This window comes from Dermacentor variabilis, chromosome 8 (genome assembly GCF_050947875.1).
Source record: "Dermacentor variabilis isolate Ectoservices chromosome 8, ASM5094787v1, whole genome shotgun sequence".
Taxonomy (NCBI): domain Eukaryota; kingdom Metazoa; phylum Arthropoda; class Arachnida; order Ixodida; family Ixodidae; genus Dermacentor; species Dermacentor variabilis.
The window spans coordinates 593643-619305 of NC_134575.1; the positions used below are offsets into that span (position 1 = coordinate 593643).

At 47.9% G+C, this 25663-nt stretch overlaps 1 protein-coding gene across 7 annotated transcripts in view; it reads right to left on the minus strand.

Moving 5' to 3' along the window:
- LOC142589514 (sodium-independent sulfate anion transporter-like) overlaps window positions 1–25663 on the minus strand; it is a 562847-nt gene that overhangs the window by 474636 nt on the left and 62548 nt on the right. For 4 of the 7 annotated variants that reach the window (XR_012829865.1, XR_012829863.1, XR_012829864.1 and 1 more), the window contains exon 1: window positions 17419–17607. The exons of 1 other annotated variant lie outside the window; for it this stretch is intronic. Coding sequence is in view for 3 of the 6 variants with exons in the window: in XM_075700921.1 (XP_075557036.1) it covers window positions 17419–17503 (85 nt within the window). In the remaining 3 variants the exon portion in view is untranslated. Of the gene's footprint in view, window positions 1–17418; window positions 17609–25663 lie in introns of those variants that run through there. 2 more of the 7 variants (XM_075700919.1, XM_075700920.1) reach the window with 1 other exon arrangement.

The window sequence follows — 25663 nt, forward strand, 5'->3', positions numbered from 1 at the left end:
TGTGGGGAATTCCAATATTCCAGATTTCATTGATTACAAGCAATAGTGCTTGCTTCCTTGTTTCGGCAAGATTCCTCAACATCTGAAAAATGACTCCATCTTTGCCATGTGCACTTTAAAGGGACCCTGAAACGCTTTTGACGATTTTCTACAAACGTATTGAGTCGTTAGAGTAGGTCCTTCTGATCATTAATTGACACATATAAGTGCTCCGCGTAAAGCGTGTAATTTATTATAAGGTTTTAAATATGCACATCGCTGCCGATCGCAGCGCACTGCTCGGCGGAATTTTAAGCCGCCCCTACCCATATGACCGAAATCACCCACACGACGTCAGTGGGGCGAGCTATCCGATTGGCTGACAAGGGCGCGTGATCGATAATTTTTCCAACTTTATGGTAAACAAATGATCTTCGTAATAGTTTGAATGTTAGTTAATTTGTTTAAAAGAAAGTAACATAAAGAGAATGCACAAGAATAATTTTTCAGTACACTTAAGCACTTCCGGCACACAGCATGTGTCGTCTGCTTGTGTTACAACGTACTCCATTTTAAAGAGAGCGCCGCGGTCAGAGTCGGTCTCAGTCTTTTCGCGAGCACTATGATTCGACTTTGTTGCCTTGTGGACTGCAAACGTAGCGACTGGCAATATGTCAAGCTGCGACATCGTGTCCCTCTGCAAGGCAGCGTACGAGCGAACTGGCTGCTGCGCATCGGACTGCCGCTATCCGATCGGCGCCAGGATTTGCGCGTTTGTGGCCGTCACTTTACACCGGAAGATTACTAACGCAATAGCGTTTCCCGAGTCCGGTATTAGGGAAAACGCAAGCGCAAGGGGACAGAGTCTGGCCGCTTGACTGCCGTAACGGGATGAGCCATGAGATGAGCGGAAGGGCAAATGCGAATGGTCTGCACGGTGCAGCCACCTGGTGGCACAGAGCTCAACCATACACAGTAGCAGCAACGAAGTATATTCTTCTTTGCTGCTGGTGTGTATTTTTCGCAGGAGTGTAACACGTTGTTTTTATAAATGTTTAAAATGTTTTACACTTGGTTAGAGCAATATTAGCGCTTTGTTTGGCTGGTTAAGCGCTGCACCAACAAGTGTATCGACCGCGCAGACCGATCAGGCCGCTCACGTACGTCTACGCTAAACTTCCTTCATCAGCTTGAGTTTATGCCTGCAGTCATTTGCCGAAATGACCAGCTTGCCTGTGGTTACCGGAATACAAGACACGTTCGGCGCTACGACAGAATGCTCGCAACGCACGCTGCTTCGATAGCTCTCGCTTGGGGACGACGGCCAAGCGGCTAGCGGAGCGGTCTCGCGCGGGCGGGGGCGGGCTCCAAAACAACCGGAAGTGGACGATGTGACGTCGCATCGTGACGCTGAACCAGTGAAGGCGGAGCTTAGCCCCACTCGCTCGGCGAGCGAGTTGAGGAGGAAAAGCATGGCTAGGGAGGAGGGTAGCTTCTAATCGCTTGTAGCTCCATTAATACGTAACGCTTCACTTAAATTGTGGTGCGAATGTTCCACTTAAGCTGTATCCTACGCGTCTACAAAATTTGTCCGAACCGTTTCAGGGGCCCTTTAAGTGTTGACATGCTCGAGAGCAACAACAGGTTCTGCCATCGTATTTAGAGGCTTTCCATTCCTTGGCAAGAGGCCATTAAGGTGCGTACAACTCAGGTGACGGTCAGTCACTGTGAGGTGGTCGGGGAAAGCACCTGCAGCTTGTTCCTCAAATTTCTCAGATGTGCACTGAAAATCGAGCAGCGTGTTTTCAATAGTATTACAGTATTTGGGGCATGCTGTTATAGCCGAGAATGTATTACAGCTTACTGAGACCTATACATTCAAATGACACGCAGTGGTCCATCCACTAGTCTCTGGCAAGTTTCTTACTATGACATCTTGCCTGCTCAGTCTTGTGCAGAACATTGATCAGGGTTTGTTGCATGCAGCCACAATTTAAGTACGCAGTATGCAGCTTGGCTTGCTCACCCCAAAGTTGCAACAGGTGCTTGTAAGGGCTGGATGTTGCCCCAGTAAGCTCTAGTTAGCATGTCGCTCTTTGCAGTGTGTAAAGGATGCGTATTGCTAGCGATTCTTCAACACCTTCACATTCTGCACACTCAAGTGCATCACGGAAATGGTCCCAGCCTGAAACCCCGATTTTGTGAATGAGGTACATTTTCACCCCTACATCAAGTATTATATCACATAATGGTCGCTGCCTCTAGGGGCAGAGTCGCACTGACACTCTGGATGAAGGCCCTAGTTGCTCATGCTAGGTAAGTGTACTGCCCTTCTGGTTTGAATGGAGGGTATAGCAGTTGGGATAGTTGGTGTCATTTGTGAATTCGAGGTCTGTGGTGTCTGCTTCGTCAAGGTGGCATCCTCTTGGCCGTATGTCTTTGCATCCCCAATGTGGATGATGTGCATTGAGCTCACCTCGACTGAGTATTCTGTGCTCGGGAGTGAGTGAGTGAAAAACTTTATCAGCTCTAGATTCGCTGGTCTTCTGCGGTCTTCAGATGGAATCGTCCATCTTCTAGCACAACGGTCGGTTGCCCTTAGTCCAGGGCTCCGTCTGTGCTCGGGAAAGTGAATTTGAAGATGTCAAAGCCAAGTGAAGTCACCTCGGCTGCGGTGCCTGGTTTTGGGACAGAGGTAGACCCATGCCAAAATGGCTTCCCTTTCACTGCCTTAGCCTGCAGCACACACTGATGAGACATATGTTTATTCAAGCTGTTCTTTCTTTCCCCTAATTCAATAATAGCCAATTTTAGTAGCTGCAAATCAAGCTGACTTCAGAACACTGCTGATTTTTTAGCTACTTCTAGTAGCTCATATTGTGGTGAATTTTCTAGTTGGGCATGACATGCTTCGTGCTTAAAAAATGAATTGTTCAAAGAATTATTGGAGTAATATTAGGACAGGCAACTCTGACTGAATCATCACTGCTTTTGTCGCAAAATATGGCAATGAGCTAGGCAGATGCTATCACGAAACCGTAGGTTGTACAAGTACATAAGAAACAAAATTGGAGTTGTGAAATTCAAAGCCATATTTTTACAGCCTCTCTTTATACTGCTGACATTAGAGAGCTTTAGATTAGTGGACACAAGCAGCATGCGTAAACAAGCACCATGTTTGGGTATTTCTGGCACCCGTGTGGTTTGCATAACCAAGCAGCACACGAGTCACTTGCGTCCTCTTATGCAGTATTATTATTTTCATTGTAAAACAACCAACATCAAAGTAAGTCTCATCAGCCTGCATCAATATGCTACAAATTTTTAAGCACTTAAGGTGTGTTGGTTGAATGTTTAAAGCACATCACCACTCCCTTGGCCACTAGACTTGTACTTTCCAGTATTACTTGCTAATCAACCCTTGAGGTGTTTACGTTGTTTTTCTGTGCTGTAAGATTAGTTTGAGAGTCCTAATAGAATTGTTAAAGTGAAGGTGTGAGCTGTTGTACTGGCCATGTCATTCTAAAACTGTTATGTCTGACACTGTCAAAGCATTTGGCAACATTAATAAGCTTCACCTCACTATATATATATGTATTGCGGTAAGACCATTCAGCATCCGAAAATAAAAATACCGGCAAATAGAGAGTTCGAGAGCACTTGAGATTATAGTAAAGCGGGCTGGGCAGTATCTTCCCGGTAACAAATGTGTTGCGGTGAAGTTATTGCAGACGTATATACACATTTACTCGTTCCAACTTTGCACCGAACCCTGCGTTCCGTTGCTAAAACTAAGAGCGCAAAAAACGGGCAGAAATGCAGCTGAGCATCACAGGACACAGTATTAAGCTCCACCTCATTGTGCTTACCGCGCCCTTAGTACCAATAATATTAAACATCTACTCTGCATTTCGTGGAATTCTGGCAGATCATGTGACGTCACTAAAGCTCCGTTATGTTCACAGCACTACGCGGTAATTGTCGTAAAGCCCACGATAAAAGTAAATCACATGAAGTCACGGACAGTGCACTAGCGCTGAACACGATTGAAAACATACGCTGCCCTATTTCAAGGACGTGTGAACAGTTGTGAGCAAACACCACCTTAAGCATTATATTACTTACGCAAGTCGTGGCGAAAAACACGTGCAATACCTCCGCCTACGAGTCCCCTCAAGTAAAGGTGCATGTGCGATGTGATGACGCTGCCGAAAAGGGGCGAACACGATGAAGCTGCTGCACAGCGCCGGTTCGCAAATTGCATTGCCGAGGCGTTACGCCACTTGAATATTTGAATCGTCAGCACCACTGAATTCTTCAGAAATACGGATCTCACACCACCAGAGTTCACCGAGACTTAAAGCCGACATGCCACACCACCAGTACTGCACGACTTTTAGCCAATAAATACTGAACCCACTACGGAGACACACGACCAGCGGTAGGCGTGGGCCGGAGATTCAACGCACGCCACGGCATCACGGTTCGCAGAACTTCGCTGCCGAGGCGCTAGGCCACTTCGACATTTCAATTGTCAAGGAAGCACGGGTCACACAACGCAGATTCTGTACTGCCAGAGCTCACCGAGGCGAAAGCCGCACTGCCGCACCACCACTACTCGCGGGCTTTCCGCCAAGTAACACAGAGCAACACACAAGCAACGCAAGCACAATCACATAAGCAACGTTGAACAACGCGCGGTCCGCGCGAGCCGGTGAACGATCACGCCGAGAACGAACACGCCACGGCGTCGCTCGGCGCCACCAAGGAGGTTAGCAATTTTCTTTAACCTCCTTGGACGCCGCCACCATGCCTTCTCAAAAGTCCCTAAACGATCCTGTCCCTAGGCACCTAGGATCAGGTACGATCACGCCGAGAACGAACACGCCACGGCGTCGCTCGGCGCAACCATCATGCCTTCTCAAAAGTCCCTAAACGATCCTGTCCCTAGGCACCTAGGATCAGGTCACGTGAGGGATTTTTGTACGACAATTAGACGCAAGCCACGCATAGCCGCTGTGATGCACAGTGTTGCTTGCGGAAAGCGCCCCTGAGCTGCAGGTTTTAGCGGCCTTCGAGAGCTGTATCTTGCTCCAGATTTCCATCTTCTGGCGCACTTGAGCTGTGGGTTTCATGGGTGTATTAAGTTAGTGCTCCACTTCCGCGCTTTTAAACCTTGTAGAAAATAAAAACACCGCGTGTCGAACTGCTAATAGAACTTTCTATTCAGAGTTATCTCTCTTTTAGATCTTTATAGGCGTTAGCCTAAACGTCTTGCTAAGTACACGCACACAGAATTAGCCATACGGAAGCAAAGGGTTGGTTCGCATTTCTTCGGTTTGGGTTTCAGCACGTGCGCGTCTGTCAACGGCGAGAGGCCTATGACGGCTTTCAAAGAAACTCGCGGCCCTTTTAGCCTCCATGTATTCGAGTAGAAAGGCGGCGGCCCTTGTAGAGCTCGCGGCACGTGACCTTTTAACTGAAGAAACAAGAGCAAACAAAATTACGAACATGCAATCTCGGAGTCGTAAAGCGAAAAAAAAAAAAAGAAGAACACCTTTCAGCGACTCTAAGACAGCCCTACATTGCTTGCTTTCCGCCTTACGCCGTGGACCCCACGAACAACTAGTGCCGGAAATCGGAGAGCTCCTTCATCGCCTCGTCGGGCATGGACACGACATCAAATTTCAGTGGCTCCTTCGCCACAGGGCATAATGGGCAATGAACAGGCCGATGAAGCTGCTCGATCTTCTCATGAAGACGGCGTGCAGGAACCAATCCCGCTGTCAAGAACAGATGCAGCAGCAGAACTTCTAGTACTTGAATATGGCGCCTTAAAATCGTTGTGAAACCCACCTAGCTTCCAGCACGCACGTCTACATCGACTGGGCCCCTCTCTGCAACTTCATCCTCCACCTGGACTATCCCGATGCGAGACACTACTTTGCCGACTGTGGCTTGACGTCGCATTTAGGAAGTCGTTTGTTTTCCGCATCGGATGAAAGGATAGTGCTGCTTGTGACCATTGCGGCGACGAGGAAACTATCGACACATTCTTTGTTATTGTCCCCGATACAGCGCACACAGGCAGTTACTTGCGACCGCGCTGGCGCGTCTTGAAGACCGGCCGCTTTCGGAGCAGACAGTCTGGAACGCCGACCTATACAATAGTCATACCACATGAAATTGCAAGCACTCTTGAAATGTTTACGTTCGAGTGGCCTATTGGAGAGACTAATTCTCATGGACGTTCACGACCTTCTCTATATTTTCTTTTCGTTTCTTTGGTTTTTCACTCCGCCTGTTCTTTAAGAGGAAGCTTTAGCTCAGGTGCTCCTATCTAAATACATGTAAAAGGAAAATTCGTTTTTCTCGGCAACCACTGCACCAAATTTGACTAGGCTTGTTGCATTTAAAAGAAAAACTTAAAATCTAGTGACTGTTGGTTCTGAGTTTTAGTTAGGTCGTCAATTTTTTACTAAAAATTGGCAAAAATAAAGAAATTTCAAAAACGAAACTATCAAGTTTACAACTCTGTAACTCAACAACGAAAAATGATAATACAATTATGTGAATTACATATAACAGTACATCTAAAGCGGACAAAATTGATATGTTACACATGAAAATTAAATTTAGTAATATGGAAATACAGCTTTTGCAGAACCCTTGTAACCAACGTAACAAACTCACGTAAGATGCAAAATGACATATCGAATTTGTCCGCTTTGAATGATCTAATGGATCCCGTTTACAGAACCGCGATATCTGTTCTTGATGCAAAGCTATGCATTGGTAAACTTCGTGCTTCTATTTTTTTTTCAGACGGTCAAAAATTTGAAAATCTTTTTAAGAAAATTCAGGACATAAATCGATATTCCGCTTCCATCAGTTACTAGAATTTTACTTTCTCTCTCAAATGCATCAAATTTCATTAATATCGGTCCAGGGGTTATCTCAGAAAAACGTTTTTGCGTTTTACATGTATTTTAATAGGCCGCATCGGAGTTGGGCCCGAGCTAAAGCTTCCTCTTAAGTCTTTCATTTCCCCTTACTCTTCCCCCAGTGCAGGGTAGCAAACGAGAATCTTATCCGGGTAGCCTCCCTGTCTTTCCCATCCCGTTTCTCTTTCTCTCTCGCTCTACATAATCTGAGAACGAAAAGTGTGGGGTGCTGTTTCGTCTCGTCTGTCCGGATCCATATTGGGACACCATATCGGGGAGAAAAACGCGGCAAAAAGAAGGAAACCACATGTGCGGACAATTCCACTCCGTACAATGGACCTACAAGATGACAAATGAAAACAAGCGGCACTTCTGAGGCACCAGCGGACATGGCTGATTCGAGCGACACCGACCTTTATTTTATGTAAGTATGTGTCACTTGCGACGACGAGAACCTTCAGCTTCAGTCCGAAATTTCTTCCCGAAGAATCCTCCTTTTACCTTTGTAGCGAAAATCCTCCATTTTAGCATCCCAAACAAGTGGACACTGCACTACTTGAGTCATGAACAGCTCGTTGAAAGCACGCGGCTTTGCAAACTGGCAGCGAACGTAGTCTGCTACAAATGTCGTCTGCTAGAACCACCTGCTAGAGCGAGTCAGTTCCCCGCGACGCCCGCGCTTCGGCCACACCTCTGCCACGTGATAACGTCAATGCTCACGGGCGTTCCGCCATTCGTTGCCGCTCTAGCCACCCGGCGTCGGCGTCGAGCTAAGGTGGCTAGATAGTCTGGGTAACCTAAAGCCCCTCCATACACGTTTTTGCCGACAAACGGCTTTTCACATGGCGCGATTTTCAGTCAGCGACACAGCGAATTCCGTCGCTCAGCGACCGCCGTGACGTCGTGGGCTCTCCGCGACTGGATTCCCACAAGTTGGTCGCGCAGTCGCCGAGTCGCAGCGATCGGCGCGATGTGAGAGGGGCAATGTGTGACGAAACAAAGCGCCGTCAAAATAGGCGCTTTCCTTTTTTACCGCGCGTTGGTAGCTTTGTGGAGCTAGCTATGTTCTGATAGGGCGTACCCACCAGCGTTTGCGGCTTAGGAGCTTCATAAACATTTTAACGCGACAGCGTTAAGGAGCTCGTGTCGCAGAAAAGCCGGTGTCGTCGGCGTCGGTGTCGGCGGCGTTGGCCGTGAGCGATAAATCCCGGCAGGCACTTCATGAATAAAAAACAACTTGCAAGATGGGCTGGGCGAGAATCGAACCAGGGTCTCCGGAGTGTGAGACGGAGACGCTACCACTCAGCCACGAGTTTTCTTATGCGAAGCATACTAGCCGCATAACCACGCTCTTCCTTGCTGCGCCGCGCGCGGCCGCGTAGCTTCAATATGACGTCATAACCGCTGCAAAAGCGGAGGCTCAACTCGTGCGCTCGCTTGCGGCCGCGTAGCTACATAGCCGGGTCTCAGCTCGTGCGCTCGCCTGCATGAGTTGTTTCTTCGTCTAGCCGAACCAAATATAGCCAAGCAACAGCAGTTCACCAGGCTAAACAGTGGTTCAACAACTAAAATAAAGGCTAGTATGCTTCGCATCCTGGGCTTAACCTTAGCTAAGCCACAGCCATTTTTTTCTTTATTACCTTGATTTCAACACCACTCAAACGCGTACAAAGTAGGTCATTTGGTGCAGAAAAATAATATTACATCACTTCGAGAGACTGTACATATTTAAAAGGCACTCAAAGAGGATATCACAGACGCCAAAGTGTCAAGCTCCTCAAACCACTCTGGAGGTTCAATCATGTGCTTGAGGGCATCACGTGTGTACCTAAGCCTTTCACTTAGGCGTTCCCTCGCAGACCTTTCATCTACGCGGGCATTCCTGATATCCATGCGCGTTTTCCACACGCTGCTCATACACAAAAGCATTACCAAGTCAGCCGGCACTCCCCCTGTGTCTGCACACGGTAAGAACCGAATACCGAAAGGACTTAACGGCAGTTCTTTCTTCAGAGTTCGTTTTAGAACATCCCACAAGAAAACTGAGTCATGACAATCCAAAAAGATGTGCTCAATAGTTTCAGGTTTCTTACATATGATGCAGTTAACAGACCATGGAACAAAGAAGCCCTTGCTTTGCAGCCATGGCTTCACAAGGAGAGTGCCCGAATGCAATTGAAAAAAGAAGGTTTTCGCTGAAGATCTAACCGGCATTTTTCTAACGCGTTTCAGCACATTGCGTTCAGGTCCTAAGTTATACATCATGCGGTAAACAGGATGCGGCAAGAAAACATCAACCAGATCACTATAACGTTTCTTACGCGTCACTGAAGTCAAAAATTCATTCGAAAAATGCGCTTTCTGTAAAGAAAAGGACATAACAACTTCCCTCAGAAAGCCAATTGGTGTTCGAGTACGTTCATTTGCTGATGAGACAACCCACTCAGGCAAGGAAGAACTCAATCTCATCTGAATAACAGCACGCAGTAATATATTACTTTGGTCCCTTAAGAAAAAGAACCTACTAACAATCTGTTTCAAAAACAAATGTGTTAATCCTAGTCCTCCATTCTTCATCGAATGAAACAAGTTACACCGGCTAGTTCTCTCCCAAGTGGATCCCCATATATATACCGCAAACACTCTGAAGTTTCTGCACCGAAATCCTTGCCATGCATAACACTTGTAGTACATAATACACCTTTGTAACTAAAAACAAATTGCAAACACTAGCTCTTGAAAACATCGAAAAATTATGCCCGCCCCCTTTTCTGTCTGATCTTTAACTCTTTTCACTTCTTCGATCCAATGCGCGGCACTGTCACGATAATGTTGTAATGGCACCCCAAGATATTTTCCAGGGGTAACGCTCCAGTTCATATTGCAAAAAAACTCGGGTACCTGTGGCCAGCTGCCGTGCCATAAACCTAGGCACTTAGTCCAGCTGACAACACTTCCAGTTGCGGCGCAAAAGAAAACAACCTCTTTCATAGTGTTATTCACGCTTTCTGTATCACGGCAAAAAATTGCCACGTCATCTGCATAAGCCAGAACTCTAGTCTCAATTCCTGCGTAGATAAACCCACGAATAGATTGGCTCTTAATTATTTTCAAACAGAAAGGCTCTAAATACAAGGCAAATAACAGAGGCGACAAACAGCATCCTTGTTTTACTGATGATTCCACTTTTATACTGGCGCCTAATTTTCTATTAATTACTAACTGCGCAGTGCAATCGCAATCTTTGTATACCATTCTTACTCCATCTGTTATCACTGCACCGGCTTTAACATGTTCTAAGATCAAAAATATAACATCATGGACGACTCTGTCAAAAGCCTTTTCAAGGTCAATTTGTACCATAGCGACTCTGTCCTCTCTCTCATCGCAGCATTCCAGTATGGTCCTTGCAGTATGTATATCCGAAAAGATCGATCTGCCTTTGATACCGCAAGTCTGATGGGGGCCCACAAGTTCTTTTATAACGGTCTGCAATCGTCGCACCAGTACTTTAGTGTAAACTTTATAGTCCGTATTTGTCAAGCTTATTGGTCTGTAGGCTTCAACCGCCAAAAGTCGCGCACGATCTTTTACTTTAGGAATTAAAATAACGTGCGATATCCGAAAAGAAGGAGGTGCTTCCTTATTCTCGTACATCTCCCTTATCACGCGATGTAGTGCTACAGCTATTCCACTTTTAAAGCTCTTATAGAAAGCCCCTCCCAGACCATCAGGCCCCGGCGACTTGCCGGGAGTAAGTTCGTCAATCGCATCCTCAACTTCTGAAAGGCTTATTGGTCTGTCGAGCGTTTCACAGACCTCGTCTGATAATGTTGGCATTAATGGCAAGAAGTCAGTTCTAAACCTTTCGATATCACATGTCTTTTTCCCCATCAAACTTTCATAATAAGACTCAAAAGCGTGCTCAATCATTCCAACATCACTAGTGACTTCCCCTTGATAACTTATTTCTGTTATTTCTTTGGAAACCGCGTGTTTCTTCTCGTCACTTATTGCTCGCTTGGTAGGCGTCTCCCCCATCCATAAACTCTCCGCCCGCGCCCTTAAGGCCGCACCCCTGTACTTTTCTTCATCGATGACTTCAAGTTCAGACTTAACTTCTTTAATTTCGTTCGAAAATAAGCCAGGCGAAGAGCTTTCTGCGCTGAGCATATATTTTAGCCTAAGGTGTAATTCCTTCTCACGCTCTTTTTCTTTGTGACAGACTACGCATGCTCTTTCTATCGCGGTGAATTTAACGTCTCTTTTGAAGAGTTCCCATTCTGCAATGAAGAACGCTGACGTAGTTATGCTGAGCAAATTTTCGAGCTTTTCTTGAACTGCCTTTTGAAAAACGTCGTCTTGCAAAAGCTTATCATTTAGCTTCCATAAGTCCCAGCTGAATTTAGATGGTTTTTGTTTCTTTCCTATGGTTGACATAACGAGGCAATGATCGCTAAAACTAACATGTAACACTTGATAACTTGAAAATAACTGTACAAAGGTTAAGGGAGCATAAATTCTGTCTAGCCTGCCATGACACTGACCTTGATAGTGCGTATACATGTTATGGTTTTCACTTGACAACACGTAACCAATGTCTTCAAGCTCTTGTTGCCTTACAATAAAACTTAAAAGCAACGCACTTTCATCACAAACACTAGTCAACTTAGATTTATCTTCTGGAAAGCAAACACAATTAAAATCACCCAGTAATATGACATGTCTTTCCCAATTCAAGTACTGCTGAATATCACCAAAAAAGACTTCCCGCTCCCGTGCTACGTTCGGAGCATAAACACATATAGCCCTCCAAGGCATCTCTGAAAAAGTAAAATCGCAGAGGACCATTCTCCTCGGATGATGTGACGGCTTCAACTACAGCAATACTGCTACGCAAAAGAATAAGGCAGCCCCCAGACCTACCCGCCGCATGACATACACTTACGGTATATCTAGGACGGAAAAACGTTAACCATTTGCTCCGTGCATTCATCAGTTGCAATTTTTGTTTCTTGAATGGCCAATAAGTCAATATTATTTTCAATAAGAATACGGTTAACTTGGCATTGCCTTCTACGCCCGCTAAGTCCACGCACGTTCAACGTCGCGACACAAAGACCAGTCGAAAAATTAGCTGTCATTTCACGGGAGGAGAATCCAAACCAATTACCGCACATCGTCCGTCTCACATCTGCTACGATGACTCGACGGTCTAGGGAGGCGGACCATGGCTTTCTAGACATCAAAGCCCAATGAAGACGGCCGACGCACATCCTGCCCACAAACTCCAGTCCCCACACCCCAACAACAATTTTTCCTAACCCAGGAACGCCTCCGCGTTAGCGGAGGCGTCTGGGTTGTAGAACGGCGTTTGGCAGGAACGCCGGGCTTGGGCTTGAACGCCGGTCGGCGTCCCGGGGTAGCTTTCGGAGGAGGCTCGTCATTCCCAGTCTCTTGATCCTTTTCCTCTTGCTCATCCGCCTCTTCGTGAAGCCTCTTAGCAGGTGCACTACTTGACGTTGGCATCACGGTGTCGTCAGTTTCGTGCTGTTCACCGGTCGTCACTTCTGCTGATGTGCACGTTTCTTTGGCCTCTTTTACCTCGACCTCTATTGAGTTAGTTGGTTCCACCGTGTCATCCCATGGGTCTTTCCAGCCGTCCGATGACTTTTCTTCATTAACAGTCATTGCCTTCTTCAGGGGCGTTAACACCGAGGGCTGGGTCTCTTTCCCTTTGCCTGCGGCTTCCACTGGGTCGACCACGCCCATCAAGTTATCTGTGACATCTTCCTTCAATGCCGGGCCTGTCACTGTGGCATAGGTTCGGACGCACTGGGTCTCGTCGTGGCCGAAACGACGACAAAGCCCACAGCGTGGTACACGGCACTCGCGTCGGATGTGCCCGATGCCGCGGCATCGGAGGCAGAGGGGAGCTCTGCCAGGGACGTGCACGAGCGCAACATCTTCCGCCACTCGCAGCTGGTGGGGCAAGTCTTCAGCGGTGACGCCTACCTTCAGCTTGATAGTGACAGTACGGGTGGTTGACCCTTTGTCAACGCATCCTTGTACCCGCCACCTGTCCCTGGTGATCTCAGTCACCTTTCCAAAAGGCGACAAGGCAGTGCGAACGTCGTCGTCAGGTACACCGTGAAGGAGCCAGTAGAGCTTGATACGGACGCCTCTGTCACACGGGTCGACGACCACACAGCGGTGGTCTTTGACATCAAACGCGTCTGCAGCGATAATCCTCTTTTTCCCTTCTTCGTCCTTGAAAGTCACCGCCCACAGATGGTTCATTTGATATGCACCCAGTGCAACCACTTCCGGCATGAGAGACAGCCGTGTAAGAGCGTCTCGAAAATGTTCCACTCTGTAAGGCCTCGCCTTAACGTCACCATGTAAAAAAACCGTATGAAGAACGGACGCACCTGTTGGCAGCGTTGGCAAAATCATTTGGTAGTCCTGACCTGGTTTTTCAGTTGACCTGATACCGCGGCCCAAAAGGGTCGCTGAAGCCGCTCGTGAAGAGCCCGACATTCCGCGTCCGCTCACCTCGGTGGCTGAAGAGGAAGTCCACTCAGCCACGAGTTCGATCCTTCAAAGCGGTACAAAAGCGCCTCAAGTGAATGCGGTGTTGCTCAGGCGTGCGCCGCTTGCTCAGGCGCACGTTTCGTTGCCGCGCCGAACGCTGTGTTGCTCGACGCTCACCGCGTCCGATGCGGGGCGCCTCGTAAGTGATCGCTGCGCCGTAGCCCATTGTCTTACGCCCCTTGGTGGGTCGACGGGAACGCTGTCGCGTTCCACTCTTGAAGGCGAAGCTTAAGCGTCCTCCAATTTTTTCTTTTCTTCTGCTTACACAATTCGTTTAAAAGGAGAAGCTGTGCGCTATCCAGGTCGGGAGAAGGACGCCGCTTCAACATAAGGCACGCACCCACTTGATCCCCACCGTCGTCAACCTCTTCATGGCTACAAATAGCGCCAGCTGCTTACACATGCACACTCAATAGTAGCGTGTTCTGCAAAAGCAAATACTCATTCAGGAAAAAAGTTATGGCTTCCATAGTAACAAGGAAACTAGAGTGTACTAAACGGAACCACCCCACCGACGCCGCACAAGCCGTACGCTCATACTTGCGGTGTTGTGCAGCGCTTCACTCACCGTATCTGCAAGCTGTCGTAAAGTATCAACGCTTTTAAACTTAAAAAAATGGTGTACCTATTCTATTATCGAATAATAATAGGAAAATTCGAATATTTGACTAGTTTCCATGTTGTTTTGTTTAACGATGCAGGCATGTATACTTCGTGAGCAGGATGCAACCTTGCGCATCGCTGCGACGGAAATTGCGCTGCCGCAAACGGATGTGAAACCTGTCAGCGAAAATCGCTCTGCGACGTGCGCGGCAGAACGATATTTTTCGCCCCAATCGCGCCATGCGAAACAGCCTGAAAGTGGTGACGGCGCGTGGATGGAGGGACTTGAGGGTTATTAACCGAGCCAACGACTACAGCGAAGGATGAAAGAGCGAACGTGGAGCGCAGTGGAGGATGAAAGACGCGAAGAGGAAAGCGGAGGAGGAGCGTGCAGCGGAACCATGAGGCGGAAAACGGAGGAGGAGGGTAAGGCGAAAGCGTGAGAAGAGAAGCGTATAGTGCGGCGACGATGGCTACAGGATGGAGCCAGACAGTAGCGCACGTCGTCTGGGAAGTCTGTCGGCGCACATACGCACTGCCTCTCGCGATCTCCAGATTAGCGAGGCAGTCGCGCCGCATTTCGCTCCGTTTGCAACGGGCCGCACGAGACAAATTGTTTGCGCCAGTCAATACATCACTAAATGAAAACATGTATAAAGCTGCCCTCAAATTTCGCATTAGGGAGTAGCGTAATCGTCGATGAATTCAATTTTTTCCCCCAGACCTAATCTCCAGTTGTGGCGATGCTAGGTTGATGATGCTCATGATTTATTTGCATTCTCTTTGGATCGGAGTGGTGACAAAGTCACCTAGCCTGCTTGAGTTAATCAGGTATGCTATAGTAAAGGAAGGAAGGGAAGGATGAATTACCTTATGCCCATAAAAAGAATTCTCTGGTGGAGTTCTGGGTAAAAAGTGGCGCGTAGGCAACTTTACCATCCCAAAAACCCATCAAAGGCAACAGAAAGCAGCAGGCACTCACGTGTGAGTACACAGGTGGGTAGGCGTCAATTTACAGAAATGTAATGGAAGTAACGCATTTTAATAATTAGAAAAAAGAGTAGTGTGTGTGCGCAAGGAAATATGAAATTTATACACGAGCATTATAGATTGGTTAAAACATTTTCGTGGTACAAAAAGCTGGAAAAAAAAACCGCAACATAGCACTATATTCAGCATAGCACAAACTCAAACGAAAAAAAGAGAAAGGGGGGTCATATACAGCACAGCTTAAGCACAAAGGCAATAAAAAATCAAGAGATTAGCTTATCAAGCATTTTGTGAGCATCTCCTTAAGCTTTTTTCTCCACCTCATAACTTCTCTACCTACCTAAGATTGTAAAAGATGCGGTCGTGTGAATATGTTCTCTGATTATTTTCCACCAATACGTTAAACGTCTCTTGCATGTCTTGACCGGTTGATACTTCCGTCAACTTTAAATCCACACTGCACCGCTCTTCGCAGCGACTCTTCCACCAGCGCCGTCGAGCTTACGTTTGGCACCACTCTACGAGAAAGCACGCAAAGCCCTGCGTAGACGTACGCGCAGTTGGAAACATCAGCAGGTACAGTGGGCGAGTCGTTGGAGAATTCGCCACAGACACTCATAAAGTGGTGCCAAACGTAAGATCGGCGGCGCTGGTGGAAGAGTCACTGCGAAGAGCGGTGCGGATGCCAAGCATAACGAAAGGAAGGCGCTCGATCCATGATGTGAGAAAAGTCGGAGCCATGAATAAAGCCTGCAGCTGGCGGAGAAAACGTTCGATGATCCCATTGGATAACCGGTGGTAAGAGGTAGTCTTGATGTGATTGCTGCCGAGTAGCCGAGATAGAATGGCGAACAATGTTGAGTCGAATTGGTGATGACGGTGAGTCGTAATGGTGGAAAGGACACCGTAGCGGCTAATCCAAAGCGTGATGAGTGCTTGAGCCGTAATGTCCAGGAGGGGAATCCAGGAGGACCTAGTGATCGTGGGGTAGTAGCGCTGACGGCAGCACTTCATCGCGAGAATCCGAGGCCATGGCTGACTAGATAGAACGTGGACTGCGAAGACAGCGGTGCTCGAGCTCCTTGCGGCGGTGGGCCCAGTGAAGCCGTTGAAGCACCCTGAGCTGAGAGCGATGACGGGAAGTCCGGAGTCACCCATTTGTGGTTGACTAAAAACCAAACAGAAGCTGGCTGGTGCCTGGTGTCCACAAATTATATTTTTAGCCGACGGAAGCCTGATTCCGCCGATTCCCCTGCTCGCGCACCGTCAGCATGCTGGGCGTGTCCTCGTAGTCTTTTGTGACCGGACCATTGTGGCACGTAGTAGTGCGCTACAGACCTTACTAATAATTATCATCACAGCACTCTCAACGGTCATTGAGCGTTGTTGTCACCATTGAACATAACTTATCCACCTACGTCTGGCTTGAGCGCCAGGTTGCAGTCCCGGACAGACGCGGAATAACAGTCAGTGGCTTGCTCCACGGCCAAAACACCCGACTTCGCTGAGTATAGTTATACAACTAATAATTTCATGAACTAGCACCAAAGCTTTTACCGCGATAGTTTAAACGACTATACTGAGAAGGGTGGATAGCTGGGCTATAGTTTACAGACGTTCGCGGTATCGAAGCATGAACAAAGGCGCACATGTCGATCGATAATGCCGGTATACGGCCAGCGAGCATGAAGAGGGTCAAAACTCTCGTCATCGTGTTTATTATTTCTTTAAATCTTTTTTCGCAAACATCATAGGATTGTTTAAACAAAACAGAAAGGCAGAAAGCAAAATACACAGCTAAGCCATGAAATTATCGAGGCTGAAATAAGATTACCAATACGTGCGTTTGTGCAGCTTTCGTTGCACTGAAGAGTTGAATTTAAATAAGTTTCGGCTCTTTTCAGGCAATCGTGAACGCGCATTTGACGACGAGAACTGTTTTCCGAGATCACCTATAGGGTTGCCCGTTTCACTACTCAAACGTATATTCAGTTTTTCATGCAAATGAAATCACTTGCAAGTCAGCGCCCTTTAGCTATATCTATTTGCCCCTTATGTTCTTTAACCGTTCTTGGTTTGTCATAGCAATGAATCATAAGCAACTCGCCCACGTTTCGCCACACTAACAACATGTAAACTATTTCGTGCAACCTACCATATAGCAATATCACGCGGATAGCGATCAGTTGAAAATTCTAAGGTCGTCTTCTGTCACCACAGGCGCACACGTACGCGCGCGTAAAGCACTTGGGAACACGCTCGCGCCTTCTTGCATCACCGCGTCAGAGCCCTCGCTTCAACGACTCACCCGCACGTGCCAGGTTCAGAAGTTGAATCTTGGGTTCCTCGGTCGAAAGCATGGCACTCATCTCGCTCTTCCTGGACGCCATCATCTTGGCGCACGATGCCTCGTGAACACTGGACCAGAAGCCGCCGAAACACGCCTGCCGTAGCACTGCTTCGTGGGCGATGTGCAACTCCTCCCCGCTGTCCTGTATTCCACGTCGGATTGATGACGTATTTTTTTTTTTTTTTTTACCGAAATAAACCGCGCTACGGCGCGCTTGTTCGCGCTTTTGAGGGAATGCCAGCGCCGCGCTGTAGCGATCTCGTTTATTTTTATTCGGCGTGTGACAGCCTGCCTCGCCACTTGTGCGCGCTACGGGGTTTCGGTACATATGTCTCGCTAATTCCGTGCAGCATAGCCGAAGCTGCGATCAGTGCTTCGCCAGAGCGTGACTGGAGCGTGGCAAGCAGCATGTTAGCGATTTTGAGCTCCCGGTGCATTTCTCGTCCGTACGCTTGAAACTTTATGCACGTTCATGACTGCGCGTTTGTCGTAAAGCGCCGCGACATGCTCGGTTCTTAATGGTGTCGTCTTCTTACGACCTTTCCTGTCGCTGAAGCTGCCTTCTAAAGGATCATAAAACATTAAGTGCAACCCTGGTGCATGGGTTAGCATTTGACTACTTCTTCCCGTAAAGCGTGTTGAGTGTTACGTGTCTTGTTCATATTAGCTGTAATTTCACTGCGTGTTAATTGTGTCTAATTAAACGCCGCGGTCTTCCTTTTTCCAGCGGCCAGTTTTTTCTCTTCACGCTCACCATTGGTCCGGTTTCTTTTTTTTTTCTGAGCAAGTTTATATTTTTGTTGTAGCTGTGAGTCAATTTTTCTTGTCTACTTCCGTATTTCGTTTTTCTCTGTCTCTGGAATACCGTAACAGGAGCGCCATTAGGTCCGTTTTATTCATCGAACAAACAAACAAGATCACGCAGTTGAAAACAGGCGTCGCAGCTTAACCAGAAGTGTTCATCTGCGCATTGGCTGCATACCGGTCGGCCGGCATTAGTCGCAGCCCTCCCAACGCTGTATCGTATTACAGCTGGACTACGATATCAGTTCGATGACGTCACTTGCCATTCTCCTCGTTTATTGTACGGTTATCTTTTGTGTATTTCTTGCTTTTTTTTTCTTCTTTTTCTTTCAGTCAGCACACAAAGAGCAGCGCGCCGAAGTTGAGCCCGCTGTGATCCCTTCATTTCACAACCTCGCAGATGCGGAAGGTAAACCGTAGCATGCCTCTGAGCTGACGCTTTCCGTAAATGCCACGTCGAAAGGCAGCTACAGGATCTGCGGCTTCATTAATTGCCGCCACTAGAACCTAGGCTTCCGAGCTCGGGTGGCGGCACGCTCCCAGTGCGAGCCGCCCGATCTCAGAGGTCACGCGATAAGCATTGAGTTTCACGCTAATACTGCGAAAAGGAAATCCGGTTCTATAGAGCCTGTGTGCGCTTCCGGTATGTATGATCAGCCAGCTCGGCAAATGGATACGGATTGAATTTGAAGTCAAGGTGACCATCCAAATCTCTCCTGGTTTGGCAGAATCATGAAGAAACAGAACATACACCGACCAAGGCGAAAAACTCGGCGTAGATGCTACACTGTGAAGTTTTTAATAACTTTAATGACTTTTTTTTTCAACTTTGTTGCCATCTTCCTTGTTTCTTGAGTGGATAGATTTGCCTAAACTTTGTCCTTCTAGTTTCCAGCGATTTTGTGGACTTCTAGAATAACCTTCCCTCGCTAGCGTGAAAGCTGCGTGCCTAAATGAGCTTTGAGATGATGAAGTGTCATACCTACGACACCGCTCATGCATCTTCCCCAGTTCGAGAGGAATTCTTAGCCGCGTTTGCATGAACAATGGTGAGTTCTGCGGTATTTCTGTAGCAGAACGCACGCTGATGGGGCGCTTTAGCCTGTCTGTGTCTTGTTTCTGTACATTCCTTTCCATCACTTTGCCGTGCAAGTTTCGCATGGCTGTTCCACCCTTTCAAGTAGGAGCGCTCGCCGTCGCTTTATACAGTCGTGTATTGTCGCCAGATTGCCAATCTCGATAAGGATATCTCGTCATGATGAGGTCGTTCACAAACGATTAATTCGTGCCTCAAGAAAGAGATGTTTGGTCATGGAAAGGGGCGGGGGGGGGGGCGTTTCCGCTTCCCGGGTGGTTGCAGAAAATAGCCCTGTAATGTGCTTACAGTGTCCGTGCGCACAACGCTGATGTCAGCACCGGAAGGCTGACTTGGCTCCGCCAACGAGGCTATTGAACGTAGCGTTGACTGCGCGTCCACTTCGTCCTTTTAGATAGCAGCTCTTAGGCGCCCGTTCCAGAGTTGAGCGTCGGCGTGCCCTGGCGTCGTACCTCGTAACCGAGCGAACGAGCAAAGCGAAAAATCAAGCGAACGTGGGGCGCAGCGGGAGATGAAAGAGAACGCGAGGTGGGAAGTGGAGGAGTAGCTAGACTACAGTGAAAGCATGAGGCGGAACGTCGAGGAGGAGCGGAATTCATTTTGAAAGGATTCAAGCTTAAGTATTAAAGCCCGGAATTTCAGTTATGACCGCATTTATCTTTTGTAACATCGTTATCAGTAGCAATTTTGCACGACCTTTGCACGCACTGCTGGAAACCACGCGTCAAAAGCCAAAAATTTCGGTTTCAGTTGCGTCATTTTTTTCTTATGCATAAACGCTTCCTTTTTCAGTTTATCTATTAGTACACTGTTAAAAATATGTAATCTTTAGCTTGCTGATATATTTGGACAGATTATAAAGAAATAACAAGCTTCAGCTCGCAATAGCTTTGACTTCACGTCACCACGGGTATCAGGTCAGCACGCGCATGGAGGAAGGAAATAATAGGAGGGAGCATGCCGCAGCGAGATTGAATCCGTTGTGGCGGCCCAACACGTGATAGAAACGTCAGAGCGCGCGGTAGGTTTTAGTACTCCAAATTGTCTTTTTCTTTTTTTTTGATACACATTCGAAATCATTCGAAACTGTTCTGGCTACCACTGCGGCAGTTTCGTTTTTCGCCGCGCTCAAGTTTCTGGATTGTAGCGTCGAATCGCAGTGTTGCGCTATGTGTGTCCGTTCGGCATTCAGAGAGAATGCCCCTCAAGCGTGTAGGAAGTTGAAGAAAGGAAATGTAGCAAGCCTCTCCGAAAGGTGCGCGGCATTGATACACTGCCGACTGCTTTTGCGGTAAGTGTGCGCTACGGTTCGTGTCGCAGTAAATTGCATAGTAATATCTGTTGTCATTTCAGAAGCTAAGCACGCATATCCTTCACTTATAAAGGGAGGCTATAAATGGTTTCGTAAACTGGTCAGTTCTCGTGTGAGGGATAAAGCAAAGTTTAGATTACGAGTTGGAGTGCACCTTTCTCGTTCGTTCGCCGATACACGTTATGTTTAACCGCCGTGGTTGCTTAGTTGCTATGGTGTTGGGTTGGTAAGCACGACATTGCGAGATCGAATCCCGTCCGTGGCGGCCGCATTTCGACAGGGGCGAAAGCTAAAACACCCGTGTACTTAGGTTTAGATGCACGTTAAAGAACTCCGGGTGGCCCAAATTATTCCGGAGTCCACTGCGGCGTGCTTCATAATGAGATCGTGGTTTTGGCACGTAAAACCTCATAATTTTTTGTAATAACATCGTATGCGTCCGATGACCTACCGCTTGTTCGTGTTCGCAGTACGCACACTTCGAAGCAGGGCCAGTGCTTGGGAACATACGGAGACCGCATCACCCGGCCGCATATCGGTCTGAAACGCCAAAAGCTTGAAAAAAGCGCTGTTTGCAGTTGCTGCTGCTTTTCTTGGGAGCAGATAAATTGACAACGCACCGCGTTTCATGAGAGAACAGCATAGCACGTAGTACGTAGCAAATGCAACTCACCGTTTCTTGCGGGAGTCAGCGTCATCTGAGGCTATAAGCACCACCGTGTTTGGCCTGCAAGGATGACTCCGCTCCCGCAATGCGATAAATCGCATGCATGAAAACCTTCATGCGTAAGATACCACTGACAATTCAGCGACGATGTAAATAAATAAAGCTTGCATAACAGGGCAAAGTACACACGGGCGAGGCCTCGGTCAAAAATCTGGCAAATACATATCGCTTATTATCGCTCACAACAGTCTGTTTACTTCGGCCAAAGTATACCTGTAGCCTAAATGCGCTGATGTTGCATTGTGAACCTCTCACAACTCGCCCAAAGTGCGGAACACATGCCTTGCAGGAAACGGCCGAAGCGAAACAAGAATCCAGAGAATAAATTGGAGGACGCTTAAGCTTCGCCTTCAAGAGTTGAACGCGATAGCGTTATCGCACCCCGTTCGCACCGCCCACTCATTCGTTCGGCATGCTCTTGAGTCACACAAAGACATAGTTTTCATATACACCACTTCTAAGTCCACAGCACAACTTTTTTCTAATTATTTGTTCCAGGAGCACGACGCAGACGCATGACTCCTCGCCAACAGCACGGCACACATCGCAGGGGACGCTTTCCCAGCAGACACAAATCCCTCTCTAAGCTCCAACAGAGCACGTGGCGCCATTTACAGGCCCACACTTTCCTCTCTCCTGCCCGACTTGCCCTTATTCACCCCGGTGCCTTCTCATCTGAATGCACGCTCTGCAGACACCCACGAGCAGACTATGCTCATATTCTGTATTCATGCCCTGAACACTCACCCCCTGCCTCTTGGAATGTATCTAGTCCGCAGCTGTGGGAGGCTGCTTTGGCCAGCTCGGAGCCGGATGTCCAGCTACGGCTAACGATCTGGGCAGCGGAAGTCGCCGCCAGGCATGATCTGGTGGCCACGACCGGCAGCCTGAAGGCCACCCACGGAACGGCGGCATCTTAATTTTCTTTTCTTTTTTGGCCTTCATTAAATAAAGTTTATACCACCACCACCTTCCCAGCAGACGCGCTACGGCGCAGCGATCACGTCAGAGGCCTCCCGGATCGGATGCTGCACCTAGGAATCGCGCTGTGAGCGGTAAGAGGAGCCGCGCCGCCCAAACACGAGGGTTCGAGTGGCGCACGCTGGAAGTTGGAAGGGGAGAGAGCGAGAAAACTTATTAGAGAGTTTTAGAATTGGGGGCCCAAGCGGCTTGGGGACCCAAGAAAATTGCGCGCCACAAGTACGCATGCGCATAACCCAAGCCAGTCTTGGGTTCTTGCGTTCGCGTTAACCCAAGAACCGAAAACTAGCGTGGGCCCCCAAGCCGTCTTGGGCCGCCCTCGCGGGTGACAGCGATGGCGTACAGCAGATGGTCGCAGAGCAAACTTTATTTACTTCGACTGATTTTCGCCATTTCACGCGGGTGAACTCGCAGTTTTTTCGCAGCGCGTCACAAGAAAACACCAACTAAGAGCACTTGGCTTCGATTGGCTTTGCTTGGCTTAGAATGGCACACTTAATTCGTAATGCTAACCGGTACTAACACAGTTTCTTACATTTTATTGTTCGTTCTTTTTGCTCAAAAATGCATTCTGTTCGTTTTCACTTGTAAGAAAAGAGGTTCATTTTGTTTTTTTCTTTCAAGCACCTTTCTATTTTCCACACTGCGGCGCCCCGAGCGCTCAACCCAACGCTGTCTGCGTTCGACCCATTCCTAAAACTCTGCTGCTCACCTAGACCCAAGAGCAACCGACGCAACGCGGCTTGGGGGCCCAGAGCCTTGCGCCCCCAATTCTAAAATTCTCTATTAAACGCAAGGGTATTGGGGCATCCTCGCACCGGTCCCCGCACGGTCCCAATGCGCTCTAACGAGACGAAGGGGAGAAGCGGGTGAGTGGCGCGCCACCTGTCGGGGCAGCGCCGTACATTGCGAGGAGGGGGTCTTCTGTGTTTGCCGCAAGATGGCTCTGCGTGTGCGCCAAACGCAGAAGAAATGTAGCGGAAACGTACTTCGCTACTCGTTTAACTGCGACTTGTATAACTTTCTATGGCACGTTTCTAAAGCAACACCGCATTCGCTAGAGGCGCTTTTGTCCCGCTTTGAAGCATCGAGCTCACGGCTGCGTGGTAGCGTCTCCGTCTCACACTCCGGAGACCCTGGTTCGATTCCCACCCAGCCCATCTTGCAAGTTGTGTTTATTTATGAATTGCCTTCCGCCATTTTTCGCTCACGGCCAGCACCACCGACGACACCGGCTTTTCTGCGACACTAGTTCCTTAACGCTATCGCGTTAATAAAAGAAGGCCGAAAGCACACTTCCAGCGAGTTTCTATACTGTGGGCTGTAGGATCGCGCACGTAAGCGCCAGAGTTGAGCGCGCTAAAACCCCTTAAACTTTGTAAGGTAGTGCCACACTTTGAAGAATGCCGCCTCCTCCTCACGCGCTCTGGCCGACGCCGCGTTGCTATTGGCCTAATAGCATCACGTGGGCCCTCACGCCGTGCATCAGCGCCATTTTTACTCGAGAAGCGTCTACAATGGTTGCTAGTGTACTGTCAAATGTCCATATGCTGTGGCCTAAGCTCACGGCATGGTGCAAAAACGCGCTCACAGCGAAAGCAAAAGATTGTGCGCGGACATGCATGCAGACGCGCAGTCGGTCGCTCTGAACACGTGCGATCGCTGGATTGAGGCTCCATTTTGTTATGCCCCATGTGGTTATACAGACAGCCCATTATAAGAACATATTTCACATAGTTTGCTCTCAGCGTTTGGCTACCTTTCACGTAAGAAGCCGGTTCGGGAGAATCCATCGCGGCGACCGCGCGCAGTGGTGTTCACTGTACGTATACGATAAATAGACAGCGTCTGTAAACGATTCTGTGCTTTCAGTTTGCCCAAGATTATTATATCGACAGTCAAAAACTTCCTTCGTGTTGAGAGTACCTACATAAATGTCCAGGAGGGCTGCCGCGTGGTGTTTTTATTGAGCGCTGTAAGCGAAACCTTTAAGGAGCGCGCCGCGTGATCCTTCATACTACGCAAGGGAAGCGCTTCCGACAGATGGTGACTCCGTAACTCCTCGCTGCCAATACTCAAGTTCAAGCGAACGCCACAGAAGGCGAAAAATCAACCACGGCGCGTTCTAGCATGAAGCGCGCAAGTGGAGCTACTGTAATTTGCTCGCATACATTAATTAGTATTTTGTTTCTGCTAGGGGCGCTCAACGCGGCTCAATATTTAATCTGTACATGTACATACATAAACCGTTAAACATAGTTATCATGTCACTTATTGCAGAGTAAGCAGACAATTGTTTTTATTTGACTTACGTTATTAAAGCCTGCGCTTTACTACTTGAATAAAGGTTTTGAGACCTCACTGACGTATAATCAGCAGCTCACTGGTATCGATTGGAGTCCGTGCCCTTTATCGAGACAAATTGTACGGCGGTTATATTTGCGAACGGGGTGGTCGTTTCCTTTGTGCAGCATCACGCAGGTCCGTTTTAATTAGAGAACAATAATATCTCAGCCAGTTTATGCGTCCAACATTCGATAGCCGCTACCAGGCGAACGTGTTTGAAGGCGGCGAACTTTATCAGCTGCGGCGGTTCACTGGCATAATGGCTTCCGTCGTCAGTGGTCTGCCGCGTCTGGCCGCGTAATGACGTGTTGCTTGAAAAAAATGTGCTAGCCAGCGTGAAAACTCGTCGCTGGAACAGAACACAGTCTGTTTGGAAACTACCCCAGAAAGCGGATTAACCTTGCAGCCTGTGGGTATGTGCACCGGTGAGTAAAAAAACGCTGCTTCGTATTCTCAACTTTGAATTTCTTCGTGTGCGAGGCGGATAAAACAGATTCCTGTAGTCATTTTTTTTTTCAAAGAGGAAAATTATAATAAAGTTATTGGCTCTTCAAAGGCAATTCAAACAAGCCGCGTGTTACTTTACCACGCTGCTAAAATTCCTAACACGAAGCACAGTATAAAAAGTAAATAGTTTTGGCTGTGTCTGCATGAATGATAAACTGCGATAAATTCATTGCACATCAGTCCAAATGTACTTCCGGTGAGACAGTTGGATTAATAGCATTTGATACTCAATAAAATTACTGTGTTTGTTACTTAGTATATATCTGGCAAAAAATTTAATCGAGGCTTCACTAAGCACAGCCCACACAAGGACGACATTGAAAGACATGCATACTCAAAACAGTGTAGTGTGCGCGTGTGTTTTTCTGTCATGGAGAGTTTTGTGCACCGTACTTAGTCATACACGAATCACAAACTCACCCACGCTTCC